At 40.1% G+C, this 23013-nt stretch overlaps 1 protein-coding gene across 2 annotated transcripts in view; it reads left to right on the top strand.

Annotated features, from left to right (window-relative positions):
- PREX1 (phosphatidylinositol-3,4,5-trisphosphate dependent Rac exchange factor 1) overlaps positions 1 to 23013 on the top strand; it is a 178082-nt gene that overhangs the window by 98898 nt on the left and 56171 nt on the right. The window contains exons 6-11 of one of the 2 annotated variants that reach the window (XM_064465159.1): positions 3356 to 3517; positions 8426 to 8559; positions 11883 to 11998; positions 12988 to 13137; positions 16578 to 16725; positions 19874 to 19974. In XM_064465159.1, the coding sequence (XP_064321229.1) occupies positions 3356 to 3517; positions 8426 to 8559; positions 11883 to 11998; positions 12988 to 13137; positions 16578 to 16725; positions 19874 to 19974 (811 nt within the window). Of the gene's footprint in view, positions 1 to 3355; positions 3518 to 8425; positions 8560 to 11864; positions 11999 to 12987; positions 13138 to 16577; positions 16726 to 19873; positions 19975 to 23013 lie in introns of both variants that reach the window. The other variant, XM_064465158.1, reaches the window with a different exon arrangement.

Here is a 23013-nt window from a genome sequence, read left to right as displayed (position 1 = left end):
AATTTCAAGATGCAGATTTCACTTTAAAAGGCTCTGCAAACTGAGACACTAATAAATAAATAACTTTGCACTTCCGTAACACTGGGTCTCAAGGTAGTTTACTAGTGCTAGTGAATTAAGTCTTGTTCCAACCACTGTGGGGAAGCAGAGAGGAAGCACTGAGAGGGTCTGTGTAAAGGCAGAAACAAACCTGTACTACTTTGAACTCTAGCTTCCTCCTTTCAAATACGCCTTCCAAATTTGCTGGTATCTGACCACCTCAGTCTGTCTATTCTACAGTTACCTCCTGCTAGTAGAAAAGTCCAGCTAGGTATGCACAGACCTTTTACATGCTAAAGGTGAATCCTTTTTAAAGAACTTTGTAGAGCAGCTCTATGAATCAACAATAGCACAGGAAAGCTTCCTTGATTTAGCAGCTCAGAGTGTCTGGGTTATCAAAATGGTTGGATTAGCAGCTATTATAGTTACTAGAAGTTAATGCAAGCTTCAGCAGAACTTGAACTTCAGCCCACATCCCTCCACTCTCTGACAGGCTTTGTACCAATTAATTTCATCTAGAGGTTGCATGTGTCAGTTTAGGAGCAGTGCTTGTGTTACAGGTTGCGTCACCAACTCAGGCAAGGCAAGCCCCAGTAATACTCAGGATCATACCTGAAATCAGGGTATGTCAGTGCCAAGCAAGACAGCGTGGCACAAAGGTCTTAATGCCATATTAATTTCCATATTAATGCCAATATGGAAAAATTTTGTATGGTGAAGAGACACTCGCTTAGGTTAAGATGTTGATGTGGAGAAGCAAAAGACAAATCAAACGACAGATTAAGCCTAGTTGGTGCCCATGACAGGCATTTGGGGTTTGCAATCAGTTATTTTGCATGAACAACAACTGTAATGGGCTGTCTTTGCCCTTAGCTGTGGGAACTATGGATTGTAGCAGTTTAGCTATGTTCAGACCACAGTGCTGTGCAGGCTCTCTGGCTATATTCAAACTCATTCCTGTGTCATGCCAAATGATGCAATTCAGTAGCAGTTTGCCATTTAGACACAGGACTTTAAAACAACCAAATAACATATTGAGGCAAAACAAAACATAGTGAGAAAGTTAAATATTCCAGGCAATCTAAAAAAGTGGGTCTTAAACATCATATTATATATCAAGTTGAAATTACCAGTCTTAGTTGAGGTTTCTTTAATGTATTTTTATCCAATTGTGGCTGAATATAAAATACTATTGGTCTAAAAAATGTTTAGTTGTGGATTGACAGTGCTTACCCCTTCTGCCAAACTGGTTGATATTGTTAGGCCCCAAGTCTTCCCACTGCTGTTTTTCAGTGGGTAGTGTTTAACTAGGCTGTTGTGCATTTAATCAAGTGAAGCAGTGCCTCTTAAACTCCTTCAGAGCAGACATGTTGTTCATCTCTATGTTAATCTCTCCAGTCAAAACATGTACCCTAACCTCCTAAACATAATCTGGGGAAGAGTCTCTGCTAAACTCCTGCTGCTCTCTTGGCCTCTCTCCTTCCAACTCCAACACTTTTTCCCACTTTGCCTTTCGGGCACCCCTCTCCATTGCCATGGGCCTGTCTTGGAGGTTAAAACACTGAACTGAGTGCCAGAAAGTGTTTGTTTTGCAAGTGGTTTACCATTGGACAAGTTACTCTCCTGTAAATGAACTTCCTCCTTCATAAAATTATAATTATACTTTCTGATACACAAAAACGTGGGACAGCTGTGGCTAGTATGTTTCCCTGCAATTTCTGAATACACAGACTCGTCATGCACGGAGCTGTAGGTGCTTATCCACATGTGATGGGTTGACCTTGGCCAGCTGCTGTTTGCCTATGTAGGCGCTCTCTCACTCTTACTATTTGACGGGGTAGGGGAGCAAATAAGATTAAAAAATACTTGTGGATCAAGATAAAGATAGGGAGATCACTTATTACCATCACAGGCAAAACAGACTCAACTTGATTTATTGCCAGTTAAAATACATTTGGATGGTGGGAAACAACACTTCCTCTCTGCTGCTCCTTCATCCTCACGCTTTCCTCTCCTGGGGCTGCTGTTCTTCAGGATAAATGTGGTCCTGCGTGGGTCCTTTATGGGCTGCGGTTCCTGTCAGGAGAACCTGCTCCTGTGTGGGGTCTCCACCTGCCACAGTTCCTTCAGGGAATATCCACCTGCTGTACCATGGCATCCTCCACAGGCTGCAGCATGGATATCTGCTCCATCCGTGGGCTGCAGGGGAGATACAGATACCTGCTCCAGCCTGGTCTCTCCAGGGGCTGCAGGGAAATCTCTGGCCTGGCACCTGGAGCACCTCCTCTTCCTGCCTTTCTGCAGGCCTTGGTGCTCACAGGGCTGCTTTTCATGTGTTTTTCCTCTCTGCCCTGCCATGTTTTGCCCTTTCTTGAACATGTTTTTCACGGAGGCACCACTAGCTTCTCTGATGGACTCAGCTGGGTCCTGCTGTGGGTCTGTTGTGGAGACGGCTGGAACCAGCATGGGGCAGCCCCTTACCTGTCCTCAGGGAGGCCCCTGCAGCCTCCGCTGCCAGCACCTGGGTACAGATACCCAATACACTGAGGTATCTGAGTTAGGAGAGGTGTCTCACTGGTATCCCTCTTTGGTCAGTGGAAAGAGACAGGCTTCTCATGGGGTCAGTTCCACTCTTAGGTAAAGCTGATATGCACTTTGGTTGCATTTTTCTACTGGTTATAGATCTAAACAACCTAGGTCCTAGAGCTTCAAGTGGGTTGGGATTAATCTACACATCTGATCATTTCTGTAAGTACTGTGGGTGGACTATACAGCCTAGCGTTATTCCTGTGAGGCCATAGTTCATGGAAAATGCCAATTCTATAGCTCTAGTGGTTCCTGATAAGACCTCCTAGGGGCATAAATTTTATGTGATTGAAGGGGCCCAATCAGTGTCACTGAAATACTAGATGCACATCACTGGGGCTGGTGTAGCATGGTACACCGTGGCTAGATCAACAGTCCATTGCATGTCTTTGAAGCAGACAGTGTGTTTTTTATGTAATCTTTTAACTTATTTGGCTTTGGTTCACACTAGAAGCAAACATATGTGACATAGCAAAACATTTGGCTTGAGCTCTCTTAATTTGGCATATTTAACGTGAGTGATTGTTTCATTTATTTAGCAGCATTCATATAAAATGGAAGCCCTGCACAGGTGAAGAACAGAGAACACCTACAGTAATGTACCCAGAACTTCTGTTTAATATTACAGTGGTTCTGGCATTTTCCTGTGGGATTTGCACACTAATGCTTGTGCCTTTCCATGAGCCACTTCTAAGTTTACATTGGATGTTTTCTTTCCTTTTATTTGAAGGAATTAGCTAAGAGGACCCCCTCTAAGCATCCTGATCACCCAGCTGTCCAGAACGCATTGCAGGCAATGAAGACAGTCTGCACAAATATCAACGAGACCAAGAGGCAGATGGAGAAACTGGAAGCCCTTGAACAGTTGCAGTCCCACATTGAAGGATGGGAGGTATGATGTAGGACTAGCAAGCTTCCTGGAGGCAGTTTGCTACACAGTTTAATGGGCTGAAATTTAGTGAGCCCTACTGTGTACAGGGATTTTTGTTTCTTACATGATGCATACATTCTCTTGAAGGTGTGGGAGGCATTACTTTGAGTTTAGAATTTAGTGTTTATTTTGGGTGTTCAGGTTGCTGCTAAATGGTAGCAAAACAAGCAGGGAAGGAAGGAAGGGAAATTTCAAATGGGCAGAACTCATTTGAAAGACAAATAGTTCTGGAAGATGAAATCAGGAGTGGTATAAATAACAGAAGTCTCTCTTTCCATTCCTACAAGCCTTTAATTTTGCCAGGAGCTTTGAAAGATAGCTCACTTAGCTTCATACAGATTTTCTGTATAAAGGATAAAAGTTAGATTAGCAAGCATTAGATAAGAAAGCAACTGGTATATTTGTCTTTGCTCTAGTTAAGTTACTCATGGATGCATTTCTAGGGATGTGTTTATCAGTAGGTGGATCTGTGTAGCTAGAAGCATTTACTGTGGAAGGGAGAAAAATAAGAGAGAGAGAAAACCTGAATGTAAAGCCTGGGGGAAGAGGAAATCTGGAAGAAGAGGCACTCAGTAGAAATACTAGATAGTTAGGATGGTGTGCAAAGGTTTGGCAGTTTATCTTGTGATTACTTTAGTTGAGGTCCTTGAATCAGTGGAGTTAGAAGCCTCTGGGAGGTGCACCACAGGGAGTCAGTGGTGTTAAATGGTCTCATGGAGAGAATGGCGTCGGCATTTAGTGAGGCTGACATTTTAAATGTCAAAGCTAATCATTGCCAGCTGAGGATTTCTTAGCTGAGCACATTTTGTTAGAGGTCGTGTAAACTTCCTCATGGTCAGACTCTTGGGTGCTCTCCATGACTCTCTTTTGGGTTGTTTTTTATCTCTTGTGTATGTTTTAAACCTTGTTCATTTTTTTCCCCGAAGGATGTTCTTGGCATCCAGCTAAAGATGTGAGAACAACCCCGATATCCAGCTGTGTATTTTTTGGATAGCAAGCTCAGCAAACAAAGTCATATAATGTTCTATACAGCAAGACTTCTAGCAACAGTTAAAACCATTTCAAGTTCAATGCAACTCATGGGTCATCTAGGCAAGAGGTCTGAACTCTGGAGCCTGAGGCACGACTATTGAAGTGTCCGTGATGCCATAAGTGAAGTGGTATCCAAAGTTACTGCTTTACTTTTTTTTTTTAAGGGTTTAACTTATCTACAGCAACATTCTGGGGCTGAAAACCCTTTCAGATTTGTTTATATGCACTGTTTGGTAACTTAGCTCAATTTCAAAAATGAAGAAGTGTTTTTCCCTCCCAGGAAGCTGTGGAACGTTTCTGAATAATTTTAGCGGCATATTTAAAAGGAGGAAAACTAGCTTTATACGTCATATGTACATGCCAATGCTCAACATGATGGCATTTTCTTCCTCTGTTTATGTAAAGAAGTTTGAAACTGATTGACAGTTTCCTATCTCGGGTTTCCACAGTGCTAGAGGTCTTACAAATTATGACTCTAGAGCAAAGTGCTATGTTTGTAAATAACTGGTTTTATTTTTTCAGATGTATTTCACAGTTTATTCTTAATGAAAAGGGCTCCTAACTTCTTTCTATGGAAAGCTGCAATTGCTGAGTTAAATATTTTTTTTAGCTTAACAATGCAGTGATATAAGCCACAGAGCTGGCTGTAGGAGGAAGTCTATATGGCAAATTTATGCCTAATTTTATTTTATCTGATGGCAATCTCCCCTATCAAATAGAAAATTTCCCTTTTCCATTAGCATGGATATGGATTCTGAAGCACTGGTACCCTGTATGTATGGTTACATACCATACACACTAATTTGACAAGGCCTACAGCTTCCAACTGTTTTAATCCAAGACATGTAAATTGTCAAAAAGAAGTGAGGATCAGCTTACCAAGTATTTTACAATGATAAGGGATGCAGCCTGAATGTGGGGAGTGTGTGAGCAGCCCAACATGAAGTTTGACATTAATTTGTTCACATAATTTGGAACAGGCTCTTCCTCCCTCGTCTAATGTTTCTGTTTAACCAAACAAGCAATTTCACTGGTTTCTGTGACTTTGCACTTCCTTCTAGTTGTGCTAATGGGCCATACCTGATCTGATCTTCATCCTGTAGTTGTCAGTGCCACCCTCAATATCTCCAACATGAAGAACAATGGAACATCGTTTTCCTTCTGCAGTGTCTCTTCTTGCTCTTGAGAGTCATCTGTAACTTCACTATGAGCAGTAGTTGTTTTTTAGAGCATTTTCCATAGTTCAACATTTTTCTTCAACATCTGCACCCACCAATCTGCGTCTCCCTCTGAAATACAACTATCACTATCATACACAGAGCGTATACTGGCATCGTCCTGTCAGTCTCTTTTGGAGACAGATTATAACGAGGGGACATGTTAAAGTAGGCCAAGTCCGGGAAGCCGCTGAAGGCCTGCAGCTTAATCAGAGGTCTGTTTGTCAAAATGAACTCTGCTCAGATTCATTCTTTCGGAATGCACAGAATCCTTGTAGATGTATGTTATGGATTAGCCTCAGGCAGGTCAATTTGGTTCTGGTTAATCCTGGGAAACAAAGATTAGTTTAAAAAAGGGGGAAAGAAAAGTAGAGAATGCATGAGAAGACTGACTTTTGTATACAGTGTTTTTGTTTGCTTAGTGAAGAACAAGTTAATATGCTGTCTGTATTCTATATCGATTTTTCTGTGGGAAGAGCTCCTCCTCGTGAGTACTTGCAAATTATTTTTACTGAACAATTGCTACATATCCCCAGATTCTCCCAGTCTGAAATGCATAGGGAAGCAAAACTCCATCACAGAATAGCATGAGTGGTAAGATACATGTTAGTGCTCAGGCAGATCACTGATTTTATAAATGGCTGTAATTTGCAGTTCCACCAGCTATGATGTTTTCTTTATCCTTCCCCATCCCTGCAGCTTAAACCCACTTGGGTGAGAAATCTCGTGTTGTCTCTGAAAACATCAAGTAAATATTCTTCCTCTGTTTCTTACTATTGAAAAACCTCCCAAATCGGTATAAATGGAAAGTGGCTAGGTTAACAGCAAACAGGAAATGCATCGACAGTGTTTAGATACCATCACGATGAGTCTGATGGAAAAATAAAGATTCTTAGATTTTAGGGTGAGAAGCAACAGTTGCAATCATTTGCTTTCACTTCCTGCACAAAACAGGCCAGATAATTTTATCCAGTGATTTCTGTGTTCATAGAAGATTGACCCCCAATTATTGACGTCACTGTGTTCATAACTTTTGCTGTCTTTGGGTGTCTTTTGGAAAATTAAGTACTTGACATTGAGGTGCTCTGAAGCCTTGATTTCTCCATGGGCAAAGCACATGAGGAGTATGCTTTTATGTGATACAGTCAGTTGGTTTCTGTTCCTATTTGTGTATGTGCTAGTAGGCCCCTGGGGTCATAATTCTGACATGCAGTGATTTCTCCTGTAGGTGGTAATTGGTCATTTTCAAAATCACAAGTGCTCATTTCTGGACATGTATTAACTCTTTCTATAGAATGATTAAGAAAATAAAAACATACCAGGACAGCAGATGGAACTATTGCATCTAGCTAGTTCTAGCATCATTCTATCCAGAATGTATAGAAACATATATGTGGAACACACGAATCAGTGCTGCATACTTGGCAGCTTTCAAAGAATAGCTGCTTCCTTGTTAACTAAAAGCAAGACATGGAAAGCACAGCTGGCAACACTTGATTTAGAAAATGGTGTAATCAGAGCTTCATTCACAACTTCCCTCCAACTCAAAGAGAAATGCAAAAACTAATATGTGATCCAGAACTGGGTGGTAATGTTCCCAGTGTCTCAGATAAAGTGGTGTTTTTCTGAAAAGGGACCTTTATTGATAGGATGCTCTTGTACCTTTGAAGTAATATGACATCAAGGAATTTAAGGCTAGTGCCTAAGATTTAGCCAAACCATCTTGCTTGGTCAATGGAACAGTTGAGGAGCAGATTCCCAACTGTGTGCATTCAGAATGTGGGGATACTTGGAGTCTGCCTGTCCTGAGAGCAACCTGGGACAGGCCTATACTTCTTTTTCATTTGGGACCAACCGCTTTGGTCCTAAAGGGCCCCATTTAAAGGACTATGTGATTGCTTTTCCTAGGAATAATCTGAGTACCAGTTTGGGGAGTGAATGGTTTAGAGCGACCTACTGTGGTTTTCAGCTTCTGGACATCCTCATAGGCTAAAGTGTCTTGAGAATCTCTGTCTAGTGCATATAATGGCTTGCACATAGCACAGTGTACAGGACCCAATCTCTGATTTTCACAGCTATGTTTCTAACTTGCATGTGTTTATTAGATCTCCAGAAGGGAGAGCACCTGCATATACTCTACCAAAAGAGTTGGAGAGACATCACCACTAAGATGACTTTGCAGAGAGGGAGATGGTTAATAATGACATAAGTCAGTATCAGAGCTACAATATTCAGGAAATATCATTCTTTTCTAAGGTATTCCTAAAACTATCAGTTGTCATATTTGCAATGATAGCCTAGGGTATGAAGGGAAGACTAATGGTCTTGAGAGACTCACAATATAGCTGTTTTGAGAGTGAAAGACTCCTTCAGGACAAGTCTCCTGGAGCTTAACAGGGAAGATTGATTGTAGTGCATGAGGACTCCAAAAAAATTTTGTAATCAGAAAAAACATGATGTGTTTAGCCATGTTAAGAAATAGAGGACTTCTTCCTTACGAGTGCATCACTTATTTCAAAGTTTAATGACAAGAAGATAAAATAAGTGTTTTAGTAAAAATCCTTCATTTGCACACACAGAGGAAGTAAAAAATAAAGAATATATCTTTTCTGTGTTTCAGGGGTCAAATCTGACAGATATCTGCACACAGCTCTTGCTCCAAGGGACTTTGTTAAAAATCTCAGCAGGAAATATCCAGGAGAGAATGTTCTTTCTATTTGATAATCTACTTGTCTATTGCAAGAGGAAATCCAGGTAAGTCCCTCTGTCTTTACGGTTTTATAATGGGACCATTCCGAAGTTCTGTAAGTAGAAACTCTGATCAATTACTGATCACTCACTGTATTTGCTGTTGCTCTGTAGGGCTGAGTCACATGTGTGACTTTCCTTTGTTCTTGACTGTTGCTATTAGACTATATGAGAAAGAAATCACTATATATGGTAGGGCAAATATGCTAGACAGTAACAGGCTCCCCGCCCTGAGAACTGCACAATCCAAAGACTGAAGTTGATACAGTGCAGAAAAAAAACACAGTGAGGTCTTACAGCTGGAAAGCTTCCCAGAGCAGATGGGTCTCCAGGAGTGATGTGAAGAAGGAGGCCTCGCCAATTTTCATTGTGAGGTTATTCCAAGCAGAAGAGGGTGATGTGAAAAATGATATCAAGCCAAGAAAGGGGAAAGTGGAAGACTAACAAAACATTAAATAGATGGGGGCACAAAGGAGTGAGGAAGAGATGAAGATTAGCAAGTTGCTGCTCACCATTTGCAGCACATGTGTTCTGTGTGTTGTCTTCCTTTCTTATCCTAGTAACAATTTTTGCATCATTCCACCTTACAAAACTTAAGCATTAGTAACACCGACTGCTTATTATTAAAATAGCATTGGCAGTATAGAGGGCAATTTGCTTCTGCAGCAGTTATACTGTATTTCAGTTCTTAAGCTTTTCACCCTCACAGCTCCAGTATCATTCTCATGTCTTGGTCTTTTCTGAATTTACAATGCATTCTCTATGCTCCAGATTCAACTTCTACTCCCTTTCTTGTAATAGCCTCCCCCTTCTTCAAGTTATACTACTTTACTGGTAATGGCCAACCCAATTAGAACTTCTCAAACACCAGAGTGTTCTCTCCAAAGGAAATTCTCATATCTCAAAATCTGGGTTTATTTGCCATTTTTTGTTCAATGGAATTTTTGGAACCATGAAGCTGGGGAAAGAATAATGTCAGTAATGTTCAGACTTTCTGTATGGATAATGCTGATACTATACAACATATGTACAAATTATTCAGTGAAATCTACATTAGAAATTATTAGAATGTAATATAAACCTTTAAATTGAAAAAATTTACAGAATTCAATCATGTATGGCTTTTAAAATTATCTAACTGAAGCATTTTGACTCTGCTGAAATGAAGCAAGAAAGATTAAACATTTCGACTTCCATAATTTGTGTATCTTCTAACAGAAGACTGTTCCTTATGAAAACAACAACAAAAAAATCGATTTGATATCTAACCTTTTACTTCTTCAGACCTCTTAGAAACTGTAGAAACTGTTTTGTAGTTCAGGTTAGCCTAGCCCCTCCCGTTCTGTCCAGGCATTTTTCCCGGAATACTAAGATTTAGAAAACAAAATGTTCTACTGCCTTTTAAGCAACTCTCTGTTTTTTTACAGGAGGTCTTACTGAGCTACCCTGTAGTTTGGCTTGATTTTGGAGGAGACTGCTGTAACACTTTGATTTTCCCAAAGGATCAATATTGTTTATCTTTGTCTAATAATGTAGCTTGAACTGATGAAATGTCCAGAATCTGATTTCCATTAAAAAGTAGAATATTTTAATAAGTCTGCTGGGAATTGCCTAATATAAAAGATATATTTAGGGATTGCTGAGTGACTTGAATTTTGGATATTTCTCCCAATTAGCTGCTATTTATAATTAGTCTAGGATGGAGATAAATGTCTATCCAGTTGTGCTGGTGTGATCATTGGGCCGGCTGCTTGACAAACAACTGACATGTTACTGGGACACAAATTTGTGGGGGGGGACACCAACAACAAAACAAACCAATGCCAAAACTGCCTTGGTCTGCTCCTAATTTGAAACTGCATTACTTGGTTCTCATCTCAGTTATGCTATGCTTATCTTGTAGAAATGACTGGAATTTTTCTTGATTGAAAAGTGCAATCAGAATTCAGGCCTCAATCTCTGCTGAGTAGTCAACAATGCATCCATCTGAATTTGGGCATCATATCTTTTCACAATAGCATACATTAGGAGTAGTATTCTTGAGACCAATTTAAGATTTGTTTAGAATCAGAATTAGATCTGTGATTTTTAGATCTAAGACTGCAATCTCATCTGTTGCAGAAACTTAGGGAAGTCTGACAAACTGATGACACAGATTTTCAGGGCTGAGTATTGTTTCGTGTTTTAGCAGGATCATAGACTGCTGTTTAAATTGAATCCTGATGTCAGGAACAATATGTTTCATGTGGGGAAATGGGCTGAGTATTTAAAGGGTTTCACTAAGGCTGCCAGGACGGCTTTTCCTTTGACTCCAACAGTCGTCTTTAGGAAATGACCTGATAGCTCCAAGAGCTCAGTCCCTGTCAGTCTGATTGGATTTAAATATATATTGGATGTAAATATATGGTCATCGCTAAAGGTATATATGTCACTAAAGCTAGTTGTAAAAGGAAAAATTGTTCAGAAAAAATTTGGTGATTCTCCTCTCACCTCAGTTTATCACTGATGTTTCACTTTGACAGAAATTTTCTCCCCAGCTGTTTTTATTGCAATATTCCTTGAATCTTATGAGCTCCGGGCAAGTTGCCACAGCAATCCCTTCACTGTACAGAGTTTGAGCACCTGCCATCTCAAATGATGATCATTTGACCAGTTGTGTTATGGTTCACTTATCAGGGTTGCTTTTAGATATTAAAGCTCAGCAGATGTCAGTTGCATAGATTTAAACCTATTCTGGACACAAAAATAAGAACATAACTAGCAATAAAAAGTGCTTTCCAGAATTTTGTAAGACACTTTAACAGAGACACTATAAGGCTTATGGATAAGGATGTAAACTTTGGTGCAAAATTGCCATACAAAGACATTTAACACACATACGACAGACCACGTGACACTACCCTCTTTACATGTTTCATTTCATATTTGAAACTTGGTACATGTACCACAAATTTATCAAAGCTTTAGGCAAACAAAGGAGGCAAATGTAACACTGTCAGGTGAGATTGCAGTTTTCATTCCAAAGCTGTGTGCAGTTCAGTTGTACTGGCATTTTAATCAGTTATTCATCAAAAATGTAAATCTTGAAGGCATCCCAATCTTCCCACAATCTTGCAAAATAAGCTCTTTGTTGCTGTACTGATGCTGTTGTATGCTTATCTTTGTGAGTTGATTGAGTATTCTGGTTATGTAAAATCAGACACACGGTGAAATACCAGAAAAGACTATATTGGAATCCTTCTTTAACAGTGATATCTCAGATTGATACATGCATATAGATGTTACGCTCTTTGCTTATGTGTTGCTAACAGTCTAAATCTTAATGGCAGAGTTACTGGGAAAAAAACATCTAAACGGACAAAGTCAATCAACGGGTCCCTGTATATCTTCAGGGGCCGAATAAATACAGAAGTCATGGAGGTGGAGAATGTGGAAGATGGAACAGGTAAGAGATCAAATACTGTCTTTTAACAACACAGTAACTCCAGATCTTGTGTTGGAAGTTGGTACAAAATTGCTCGTCCATCTCCTTTTAGTGAAATCTTAAGTAAGCAATGTAAATTCTGATTCCTTCATTATTAGACCAACTTATAAAGTGGAAAGGCTGGACATGCTTTCAGGCACTAGTCCCTCACTCTGCAATGACCTTATGAAGAGTTTGTGTACCCTGAAGCTTGTCTATTTTTTTCTTCTAATCCAAGTTAATTTAGTGAAAGATACTTTATCTTCTTTCATCCTTTCATTTCTTACATCTTAAGCCATTACAGCTATAATAACAGAACTTCTGGATCTTCTTCTCATTTAGAATACTACCAAATATTAGTCTTAGCATCAGATCAGTAGCATGGAATGTGGCCATGAACGAAATATGGGAATGCAGTTGTGTTACGATTCTTGTGTTCTGACACAGGCAGGAAGACTGAATGGGTTTCTGATTTCGTCCACAAAGGCCACACCAGCCCCTGCTTCTATTGTAATAAATCAGGAATTAATGTTATGTCCTTTAAACAGTTGACATTTAAAGTGTTCCCATGTCCGGTGGACAAAAATCCTTACAGTGCAAGAAGTTAGCATGTGCCCAGAAAGTTCAGAACAAATAACCTGAACAAACATTGTAGAAATTTTCACTGATGTCATTGTATTTAAAATATTTCAAGTGTTCTTATGAGGTGAAATTACAAAGTGTCACTTTTAGGAGTGAAACATTCAGTCAGTTGAACAGTCTAGCCATGGATACTCCTATTAATATTTGTGCTTCCAGAGTGGTAAGTAACAACCTGTCACACGGACAGCCAATAAGACTGATGCATGAGGAACACCTCCAGCAATCAAGCTCTTCAAAGAAACAACCTTTAATTAAGGTGTTCCACACTGATTTGATTAAAGTAGCAGGCCTTCTATTCACTGTGTCCATTGTGCTTTGGGATTTTACAGCAGATTACCACAGCAATGGCTACCCTGTGACAAATGGCTGGAAGATACACAACACAGCCAAAAACAAATGGTTTGTCTGTATGGCCAAGACTGCAGAGGACAAGCAGAAATGGCTGGACGCTATAATCAAGGAAAGGGAGCAGAGGGAGAGTAAGTGGATAATGTATTTTCTAATGCACTGAATGAACTTGTGTACAAAGGAGAAATGCATATGCATGTATAAGCATCTGAAAGGAAAAGGTTGACATTCTCCCTCCATAGGCAGAATTAAAATCTAACCTTAATGACAAAGAAAATCAAGTGATGAAACCAAATATTTCTGAATGCATACCTTGGGGTCTTTATGGAGTCATGTCGGTCTATTTATCAAATATTTTTATTTGCCGGAGTCTGTTTCTTTGATACATTGAAATAGTGTGAAAAAACTACATTTAAATTTAAACAATTTCATTTATTGGTAAAATAATTTGTAAATAAGATAAAATCGTATTTGTACTATTTGGTAAAAGGAAAGAAGAAAATCCACCGTGCGTTCTTTTTCCAGAAGCAATGGCACAAGCTTGTTCTCACAAGCTCAGCCTCCATGATCTTGAAATAAACAGAACAGTTCATGGATAAAAACTGTAGAAATATTACCCTTAGACTGAGAACAGTGACAAATGCATGCAGATGCTTGTCACTTTTATCTTCTTTGTGGAAAGAAACAAAAACTAAGCTTCTCTTGAAACGGTGTTGTACAATAGAAGCAAGCTCGCAAAGCCATGAATAGGGGTGGGTGATAGAAGTTCTGAGCTCCTTTAAAAGTCAGAACTGGCTTTCACAAGTGAACCTGCTTTCCTGTTTGTTTAATGGGAAAAATAATAGCTCATTGCCAGAGAAAATGACACTATTTTAAAACATTCTGTGCCGGACTTTTAGAAGTGGTTCCCCTCTCTGCACACACAACCCCAGTAAAGAGTAATCACTCATCTATGCTAATATTGAAGGAGGTCAGTCTGAAAACCTTTTTAGTAGTGTGTTTGCACAACTTGTACTTGCTAAGTAATAATGCTTTAGATTTTTAAAGTATTTTAAGACAGTACAGATCTGTCACTGAAGTTTAATGAAAGCAGGGAATTTTAATCCTTCAATGTCCTTTGAAATCCAAACCTTATTTTTTATGTTACAATGCTTTGCATCTAATCCGCTAAACGTAATGCACATTGCAGTGTTATTTGCTATCATAGAATATAAAACATTTCTAACATACCTTATCATATATGAACCCCAATATACTTTTTGATAATAGCAAGCATACTACCTTCAAAATGTAGATCAGGCACGGTGTAAATTCAGAAGAACTACCTGAAGGCAACAGAGGGAATCAGTTTTGATATTTTGTTTTGGTCTGTTTTGGGGTTGGTTTTTTGTTTGGTTGGTTTGTTTTGTTAAAAGGAAATGTTTTACCATTCTGACCTGGCGATCTGTGCTCATTGGTCCGTTCTGCATCCCACTCTACTGTAAGGATCCTGATCTTCCCCATGATATATTGTTTTAATAAAATACATTTCTTGGCTCTTACTAAATCATATCTCTAAAAGATCCAGTTAGTCTCCACTTCATAGTGAGTTTTCACTTTGTGAGGTCACTAGCACTCCGCGGAATTTCCTGTGCATCAGGTAAAATGTGAGGAGAGGGAAGCTTCAATAATAAGTAGTAAAAAGACAGGACTAGAAAAACAGACCATACAGGGACCAACAGGGAGCTTGAGAATATGGGGAGATGACGGAAATAAATATTGGGAACGAAAAAGAACTGTTACTTCATAGAAAGTTTCTCAAAGTTTTCCATGCAGCATTGGCTAGTAAGAGTGGTTTTTTTCTGATGCTTTTTGTCATATAGTTTTATGATGTGGCAGCTGATGACAGGCACTTGGGATGAGCATAGATATTCTGGCAGACATTCCAGGCTTTATTGGAAAATCTCCTTTGAATCAGAGTACTTGCAAAGTCACAGAGATATCAGTGTTTGGATTAGAAAGCTTGGTGAGATTCCCACTTCGGTAGGATGAGTTAGGTAGAATGTGCATTCCAGTCTGCCATTTACATCAGAGGCTGGGGAATTCAGTGATGTAAGACCGGCAGAAAACATGTATACTATTACACAGGCTGTTTTCTATCACAAGTTCACGTTGCAGATTAGCCTCAGCTACACGTGTCACTATTCGCATTGAATTGGATCACAGTATTGGGGGGAGAGGAGGATGGAAGAACAACAGCAATAAGCCAGGGGACTTGCAAAGCAAAAACATTTAGCCAGATATTGGAGACATGAAAGAAATACTGTATTTGAAAGACAAAATATTGTGCAAGTCTAATTTCTGGATCGTGTGTTTCAAGCCTCTAAAATAAATGCATTAAGGGTTGTCAAAAAGCTAGAAAGCTTTTTCAAAAAGCTCTGATGACACAGAAGACTACTAATCCATTTCAGTGTCTTAGCGTAAAACAACAGATTTATGTCCAGTTAGGGTGAACTGCTTTTCCCAAAGAATGTACAGTTTTCATTTCTAGCCTTACCCTTAAATTCTGCCTAATGTCAATCTCTGTAAAACTTAGGCAGGTAAGTACAGGACCAATTCAGACTGCCTGTCTTCAAGCTAGTCTTAGAGATGTCTAAAATCTGTGCCTTTGTTTTGGACTCCAGGGTTGCCTAGATTTGCAAGCTCTAGAATAACATAGACAGAAACCTAAATTATTTATTCAGACTAGAAGACACAAAACGTCTACAGCAGCAAAAAAGCTTTTCTTATGTGCTGTCTTAAAATAATTTGGAAATCTGAAGGGAAGAGTGCGAGAAAATGCCAATTATGACGATAGTTGTAACATAGACACCTATTTTTTTCAGAGATCATCCTCCTGACTATAGCAATTTTCAAGTTAACATGAGCTATGTGGAAACTCATACAAAGCATATGTGACATTTTCTCTATATCCAATTATCTATCATTCCTTAAATCATTCAGTATTTCCTTCATTGACTGGATAATACCATTGTCAAACTGTGGTTTTAGCCTACGGGTATTAGTAATTAGGCTAATTAAGAAAAGATAAGAAAATAATGTTTGATTTATTTAAGGATGTGAATTTGATTTCAGCAGTTTTGTATTTTTTGCTTCAAGTAATAGAACTCTTAAAAAGTCATCTGCTCTGTCAAGCATTTAGCTGCCTTGAACAAGTCTTATGCCAGCAGTTTTTTCAGGGTCAAAAGTGAAATTGCAACAGGAAACCAGTTTCAGAATGTATATGTTTTATCTTGCTTTGTTTGGAACTTCTCCATGTTCTGTAAACCATTCTACTTTTTGTGATGTGATGTAACCGTAAGTTTAAAGCTACTCGTAAAAATGGAGAAGAAAAGCTGCAAGCATTTTGTTGGTGCTAAACTCACTAATGACAGTTTCGTACTCAGATAAATAAATGACCCAATTTCCCCCTTATTCAGAAAATAAGTGAGTTAATTTTTGTGTTTCTACCACTTTGTCTGTTTGGCCTCAGCTTTTGATTAGAGCAAGCACTTTATTTGATGTTAGAAGGAATTTCTGCTTTGTATTCCAGGTTTGAAACTGGGAATGGAGAGGGATGCGTATGTCATGATTGCAGAGAAAGGAGAGAAGCTGTACCAAATGATGATGAGCAAGAAAGTGAACCTTATCAAAGACAGGAGGAGAAAATTAAGTACTGTTCCCAAATGCTTTCTTGGCAAGTAAGTGGCATTTGAATTGAAAATTAAATTCATACCAATTAAAAGAACAGACTCTGGCTTTTCTGGGCATGGCATTGTGAGGTCAGATCAGATGTGCTTTGATGCAGCTTAATTGAAAAGGCCATAACCCCCATTACAGTTGTGATTTATTAAAATTAATCATTGATTTCAATGTTTTGCCATACACAGGCTGTACAGCGACAGCTCATTGTATTGTACAGTAACTCGTAACAGCTGTTTCAAATCAACAAAAGTAATAAGAAAAAATACCTTAACACCCACAAGCTCAGGGCTGTTGGTGGCCTAACCTGTATCCTCTTTTGTATACAAGCAAATGCTTACCAGGTGATGTTTAAATTCAGCAGAACTGTCCAAATCTCATGATTGAATTTAGAAGTCTTCTGTTTGTGAATGTAACAGACACAAATGAAATTTTGTGCATCAGGAGACCTGATGCATTTTTTAGAAGTATAGGGCTTTATTGGCTGGGAAAAAAACCTCTTTCACTCAGGCTAAATATTACAAAATAATTCATAAGAATTACGTATATGAGGCAGTAGAAGAGAGACCCCATGGACGAATCAGATCAGAGATCAGATATAGAAGCAGTGAGATTGTTGCGGGGAAATGTCCTGGATGGCATGCAGGGAGACACTTTAGTTGGCCTCAGAAGACCTTTCCGCCCCAGCTGTTTATGATTGAAATGATCAGCTGTGGGAGGAAAGCAGTTCTGAGAGGCAAATTAGCCATTCATTTCCCTTCCCCTGATCTCTGTAAGGGCAGTTTGCAGGCAGCATTCCTTGTGTGTACAGCGTGTGGAAACCATAAATTGTCTTTCTGCCTGACAGAAGGCAGTCTGGTGGCATAGGCTGGTGATATTTCAGCTATGAAAAAAAATTATTGGTTTTTGGAAATTTGGTTGCTTTTTTCTACCCCCCTCCCCCCTCCGATCTTGCTGGATTCAAATTGAAACCTTTAAGCTCTGGTTTTGGAGGCATGATGTAGCATTTCCTATTTTCCATGCAACAAGAAGTACCAGATCAGAAATTTATGTTATTCCAATGCTGATGTGTATGAGTTGGTTGTGGATTCCCTGATATTTTGCTTAGTCTCAAGTATTACCTGGGATTTCCTGCTACTCCTTTTTCTGTTAAAATGTCTGTTTTCTTACATGCTCCACAATCTGTCCTGCTCATTGCCCTCAGTTTACTTGACAGCCACCTGACGCTCCAGCCGTGAGGACTTGACCTAACTTTGCCAATGGGTAACTGAGCCCAGACTGAGATACCTACAGGTATCCTGATCTCTGACAAAAGCATTATTTCTGCTGATGTTCCAGCCTTCCCCATAGAAAATAATGCTGCTGATATCTTTTCAACAGTCGCTTGTTGGTACAGCCCTAGGAAACTCAGTACAATCGAGTCATGACTTGCAGAATTTCCGTATCATTCCTGGGGCTTCCCTGAACAATGCATATTGCCTGTGACCTATCCATTTGTTCAGATATTCCTGCCTAAGGGAGTCACTAATAACTGTGCTGAGACGTACTTAGTGGTTTTCTGTTACATGCAGCTGAGAGTAACTCTAAGGCCGCAAAAAATATTTTTTCTGTTGGCCTCTGGATATCAGATAGCATCTAATAATTCAAGAGATAAAATGTGTTTGCAGAAAAAAGTATGAACTAATGCTAATATCTTCAGAAATATCCCATGCATTTATTTATACAGCTGTATAATGAACTTGAAGTTATTGAGTTTATATTCTATTTCAGCTTTTAAATACTTCTAGAAACAGGTCAGAACCACTGAGAAATTGAGAATGAGCTTTTCTTAGGAGACAGAGAGTTTGGCTCATCACTACAGTACTCTGGCTTTAGGACTTTTACAAAACTGCTGGTTTCCATGGGATCCCCCGGCATAGTTGAATAGATTCTTTTTCTACACCATGACGGGTACAGAGTTGCCTCTCGGCAAACCGAAGTTTTCAGTATTGAAGTTGTTCTAAAGGCAAAATGCAAATACTACCTACAGCTTGGATGAGTCATCTCTGATAAACATGAAGAGACTAAAAATATTTCATTTAGAGCCCACAAGTGGAGGCATGGATACTGGTTTTGATAAGCAGCAGCCTTCTGCACATTGGCAAGCACCCAAGTGGTTTATTGAACTCAGATTTCCCAAATGTTGCTCTACTTTCATATATTCCTTTTGTTCTTTGCTGTGAACTTAACACATTTCTAGTATAATCGCTAATTAACCTGGCAAACAACTCAGCCCCCTAGGGCTTTGGCAGTGCTGTATTCATGAGGCTTGCAATGTCCATTTTTCTGTACTGTTTCTGATTGAGTAACATCCTACATATCTATCCATTTTTGGCTTTTATGCTGCCCATATGTGCAGCTCTGCCCCTCACCACAGAGACGTTTGTATTCTGTGCTGCATGAGCAGGCACACTTAGCACCTTTTGTCTGTAAATTAGAAGCATCACTTATGTATCTGCCAGGTGTCAACTCCAGTAAATGACCTTAAATTAACCTGTCAGTGGGACTTGTGCTCCCTCTTACTGCTCTGTGCTTGAATTCAGTAGGTTGAATCTTCTGTCCCGTGTCTTACTGCGATTCCATTAAAGCCAATGCAATTACACCACTGGGGGGGGCGGGTGAGCAGAAATCAGACCCAGTGAAGAAAGGTGAGCATATGTAACTAAGTCAGACCATGAACACTGCTTGGAGGGATAGCTTGGGTAGAAGTAGCTGTTTTCTCTGCTATCTAGCTTGTTGTTTTTAAGGTCATAAATTAATCTTGCTTTCCTTTTCTCCCTTAGATGTCTGGATTGCTCAATAACATAAGGATTTCTATTGTCTTTATAGATAAGCCAAGTCTTCTTTCCTTTTGTGTGCATGCTAATTACGTAAAACTAAGGGGGACGGTGGGAAAAGTAATGGATAGGAGACCTAGATCTTTTGGAGAGCGTTTCCTCCAGAAATGTAGGAAATGGAGCAACCTAGTAGGGGTATCATCACTTACAACAGTTTTCACACTTGGTTCAAGGAGAGTCTCCTGTGAATGGCTGGTGACTTGCAGAGGCATACGTCTGCTTATATTCAGAGTGCAAAAGCTAATTCTTTCTGTTCTGCTTCCCTTTGCAGTGAGTTTGTATCATGGCTCACAGAGATTGGAGAGATAAGCAAACCAGAGGAAGGGGTCAACCTGGGACAGGCACTATTGGAAAATGGAATTATTCATCATGGTGAGTGAGCCATGCCATAAAGAAATGTCAGATTCAATTCAGATTCAGAGATTGAAGGCTCCACAGAGGGATCTGGACAGGCTGAGGTCATTTGTATGAGATTTAACAAGGCCAAGTGCTGGGTCCAACGACGCCAGGCAACGCTCCAGACTTGGGGCAGAGGGGCTGGAAAGTGCCCGGCGGAGAAGGCCCTGGGGGTGCTGGCTGACAGCCGGCTGGGCATGAGCCAGCAGTGCCCGGGTGGCCAAGGAGGCCACCAGCCCCCGGGCTTGTGTCAGCACTGGGGTGGCCAGCAGGGGCCGGGCAGGGATGGGGCCCCTGTGCTCGGCCCTGGGGAGGCCCCACCTCGAATGCTGGGCTCAGGTTTGGGCCCCTCAGGACAAGAAGGGCCTGGAGGGGCTGGAGCGTGTCCAGAGAAGGGCAGCGGGGCTGGGGCAGGGTCTGGAGCACAAGTGTGCTGGGGGGCAGCTGGGGGGGCTGGGGGGGTTTAGCCTGGAGAAGAGGAGGCTGAGGGGGGACCTTTATTGCTCTCTACAGCTACCTAAAAGGAGGTTGTAGTGAGGTGGGGGTTGGTCTCTTCTCCGTAGTTACTAGCGATAGGAAGAGATGAAATGGCCTCAAGCTGCATCAGGGGAGGTTTAGATTGGATGTTAGGAAAAATATCTTCATTGAAAGTGTGGTCGGGCATTGGAACAGGCTGCGCAGAGAGGTGGTGGAGTCACCACCCCCGGAGGTGTTAAAAAAACATGTAGACGCGGCACTTCAGGGCATGGTTTAGGAGGCATGGTGGTGTTGGGTTGATGTTTGGACTTGATGATCCTAGAGGTCTTTTTCCAACGTTAATGGTTCTATGATTCTATGATTTCAGTAATGGCCTGGAAATGAGGGTGGAAAACTGACTGCAGCTGTTCACATGATATTAAAATACTTTCCTGTACCATACCTGTCAAATCCTCAAAATGTTTAATGACTTTGGGAATAATGAGTAGGCAAATTTATGTCATGAAAACAGGACTTTTTGTGATCCTGAAAGTGTTTGTGCCTGCAGTTGATCGATTTTTCCACATCATCTTTGTTGTGGACTGTATCAGGCATATATTCCTTTGTACTTTGTTTGTTTGAAAATCTGTAGTCGTCAATAAATATAGCTTTCTATATGAAACGTCAGCAATGCAGAGAATAATTGAGCAGCGCTCTTTTAGAATGGAACACAGATATAAACAGAGTGAGGGTTTCCAGATGATGAGTCATTCCTTCTAATGTGACTGCTTGTCGTAAAGAAAAGAGGCGATGGAGTGTTTGTTGTGGAATTTGTTCTTTCCAGCTCCCTTGGCAAGAATGACTCTCTTTAAAATAGTGATGCACCATATTCCTTCATCATACCCAGCAGATGACCTTGAAGTGTTGTGATGAGGGGTATTTTAGAGAGAAAGATAGTGCATACAAAAGTGCTGCATGACAAGATGCTTGCTTGAAAATTTTCCATGCTATCTGTGTTTCAACTAAAATAAGGTCTTTCTCCAGATTATGTTCTTCAAATCCGGAGTTGTCTTGCTGTTTCCTATTATTTTCATATTACGTTATGCAGACAGAGGAACATAGTCATATTCTAGTTAAACAGCAAATACCCCAATTTCCACTTTCAGGTGAGTTTAGCTGCAGAATGCGCATCAGAGGAATAAGGCATATAGGCCTTCAGTCACAGATGGTCTACATTTCTGTACAATCTCTTGGAAACTAATTTAAATAGGGGAGCCATTTAATTAGGCTAGTCTTGCTTTAATCTCTTGGTAACTCAGCTCCACAAACTTGTCTTCAGGTGACAATGACACTGTTAAGAAATGATGTCTGTTATCTTCTTTTAATTAACACATAGAGAAATCTAATATGTGCCTTACTATGATCCTTCATGCACATATACTTCCACCCCCAGGTACCAAGACGTACTTTCAGGCACATTCAGGCTTTGAAAGGCTTTGAGCATGAGCTCAAAAGCATTGAATGCTTTTGAGTACTTGGCCCTAACTGTGGCTTTGGAGAACTGAAACACTCTGGCTTCAGTGTGTAGGGATCCAGCTTTGGATGAAGAATGCTCTTTTGCACTCACACCCTTACTTGCCTAGGTTCTGAATGTGTACGCTTGCACTGTTGGTGCAAAAAGCTCTCCTGAGACTTGTTACGTCATGATGACTGTTTACCTTGCCATAACTTTATACTTGGACACTTTCAGCAGTGTCCTTTTTCTGCAAATACAAATTTGCAGCTCAAAAAATGTTGTGTTGTTGTAGCTACTGCTCCCCTTCTTCAAACACCCTGAGTGAGATGCGTCCGGTTTGGTTTTAATGTTACCTTTAGTTAGAGTTCCTGGTGTTAGTGTCTCTAATGACAGTTATCGCTAGACATTGGAAGGTATTTGCAGCGCTGCATTTACTTAAGGAAATATCCCTTGAGATTTTGATAAATCATTAGAAATGAAAGTATCCCATCATGTGTCTCCTGATGTAGCAAGAACTTAAGCACCGTAATGAAGCCCTTACCCCTGTTCTGCATTAGGCAATATCTTTTATCTTTTGTTTTCACTTGGCATAACATGACTGTCAGGTGAAAACTGCTTATGTCTCAGCCTGCCTAAGAAGCAGGGGCACAGAATATTGCTAAATGCTGAGCTCTGTGTGTTTTATCACTCAATTTCCTCTATATCTCCTTTAATTCTGGCTATTTTATCTGAGACTGCTGATGTGGAAGTTCTGGTACCTGTCACAGAGAGCAGAACCTGATCTGCTGTGTGCCAGACACAAAAGATGCTTTCTGCAGACTCAGTTCTCAAATGAATTTTTAAATACAAAATCCAGAGAATGCAGACACTCAAAGAAGTCAATAGCTTACACAGCTTAGACATTCCACTGTATACAAAAAGGATATACATCAGATCCTGCAAATTTTGTTTTACTCTGTGAAATTAAGGAAAAATATCGCCAATAGCAGGATCTTAATTACATATTCATAGACCAGGATGTCCTATGTAATGAGGGAAGGCTG

The sequence above is a fragment of the Phalacrocorax carbo genome, chromosome 14 (assembly GCF_963921805.1).
Source record: "Phalacrocorax carbo chromosome 14, bPhaCar2.1, whole genome shotgun sequence".
Taxonomy (NCBI): Eukaryota; Metazoa; Chordata; class Aves; order Suliformes; family Phalacrocoracidae; genus Phalacrocorax; species Phalacrocorax carbo.
This window is presented reverse-complemented; position numbering and strand designations above follow the sequence as displayed.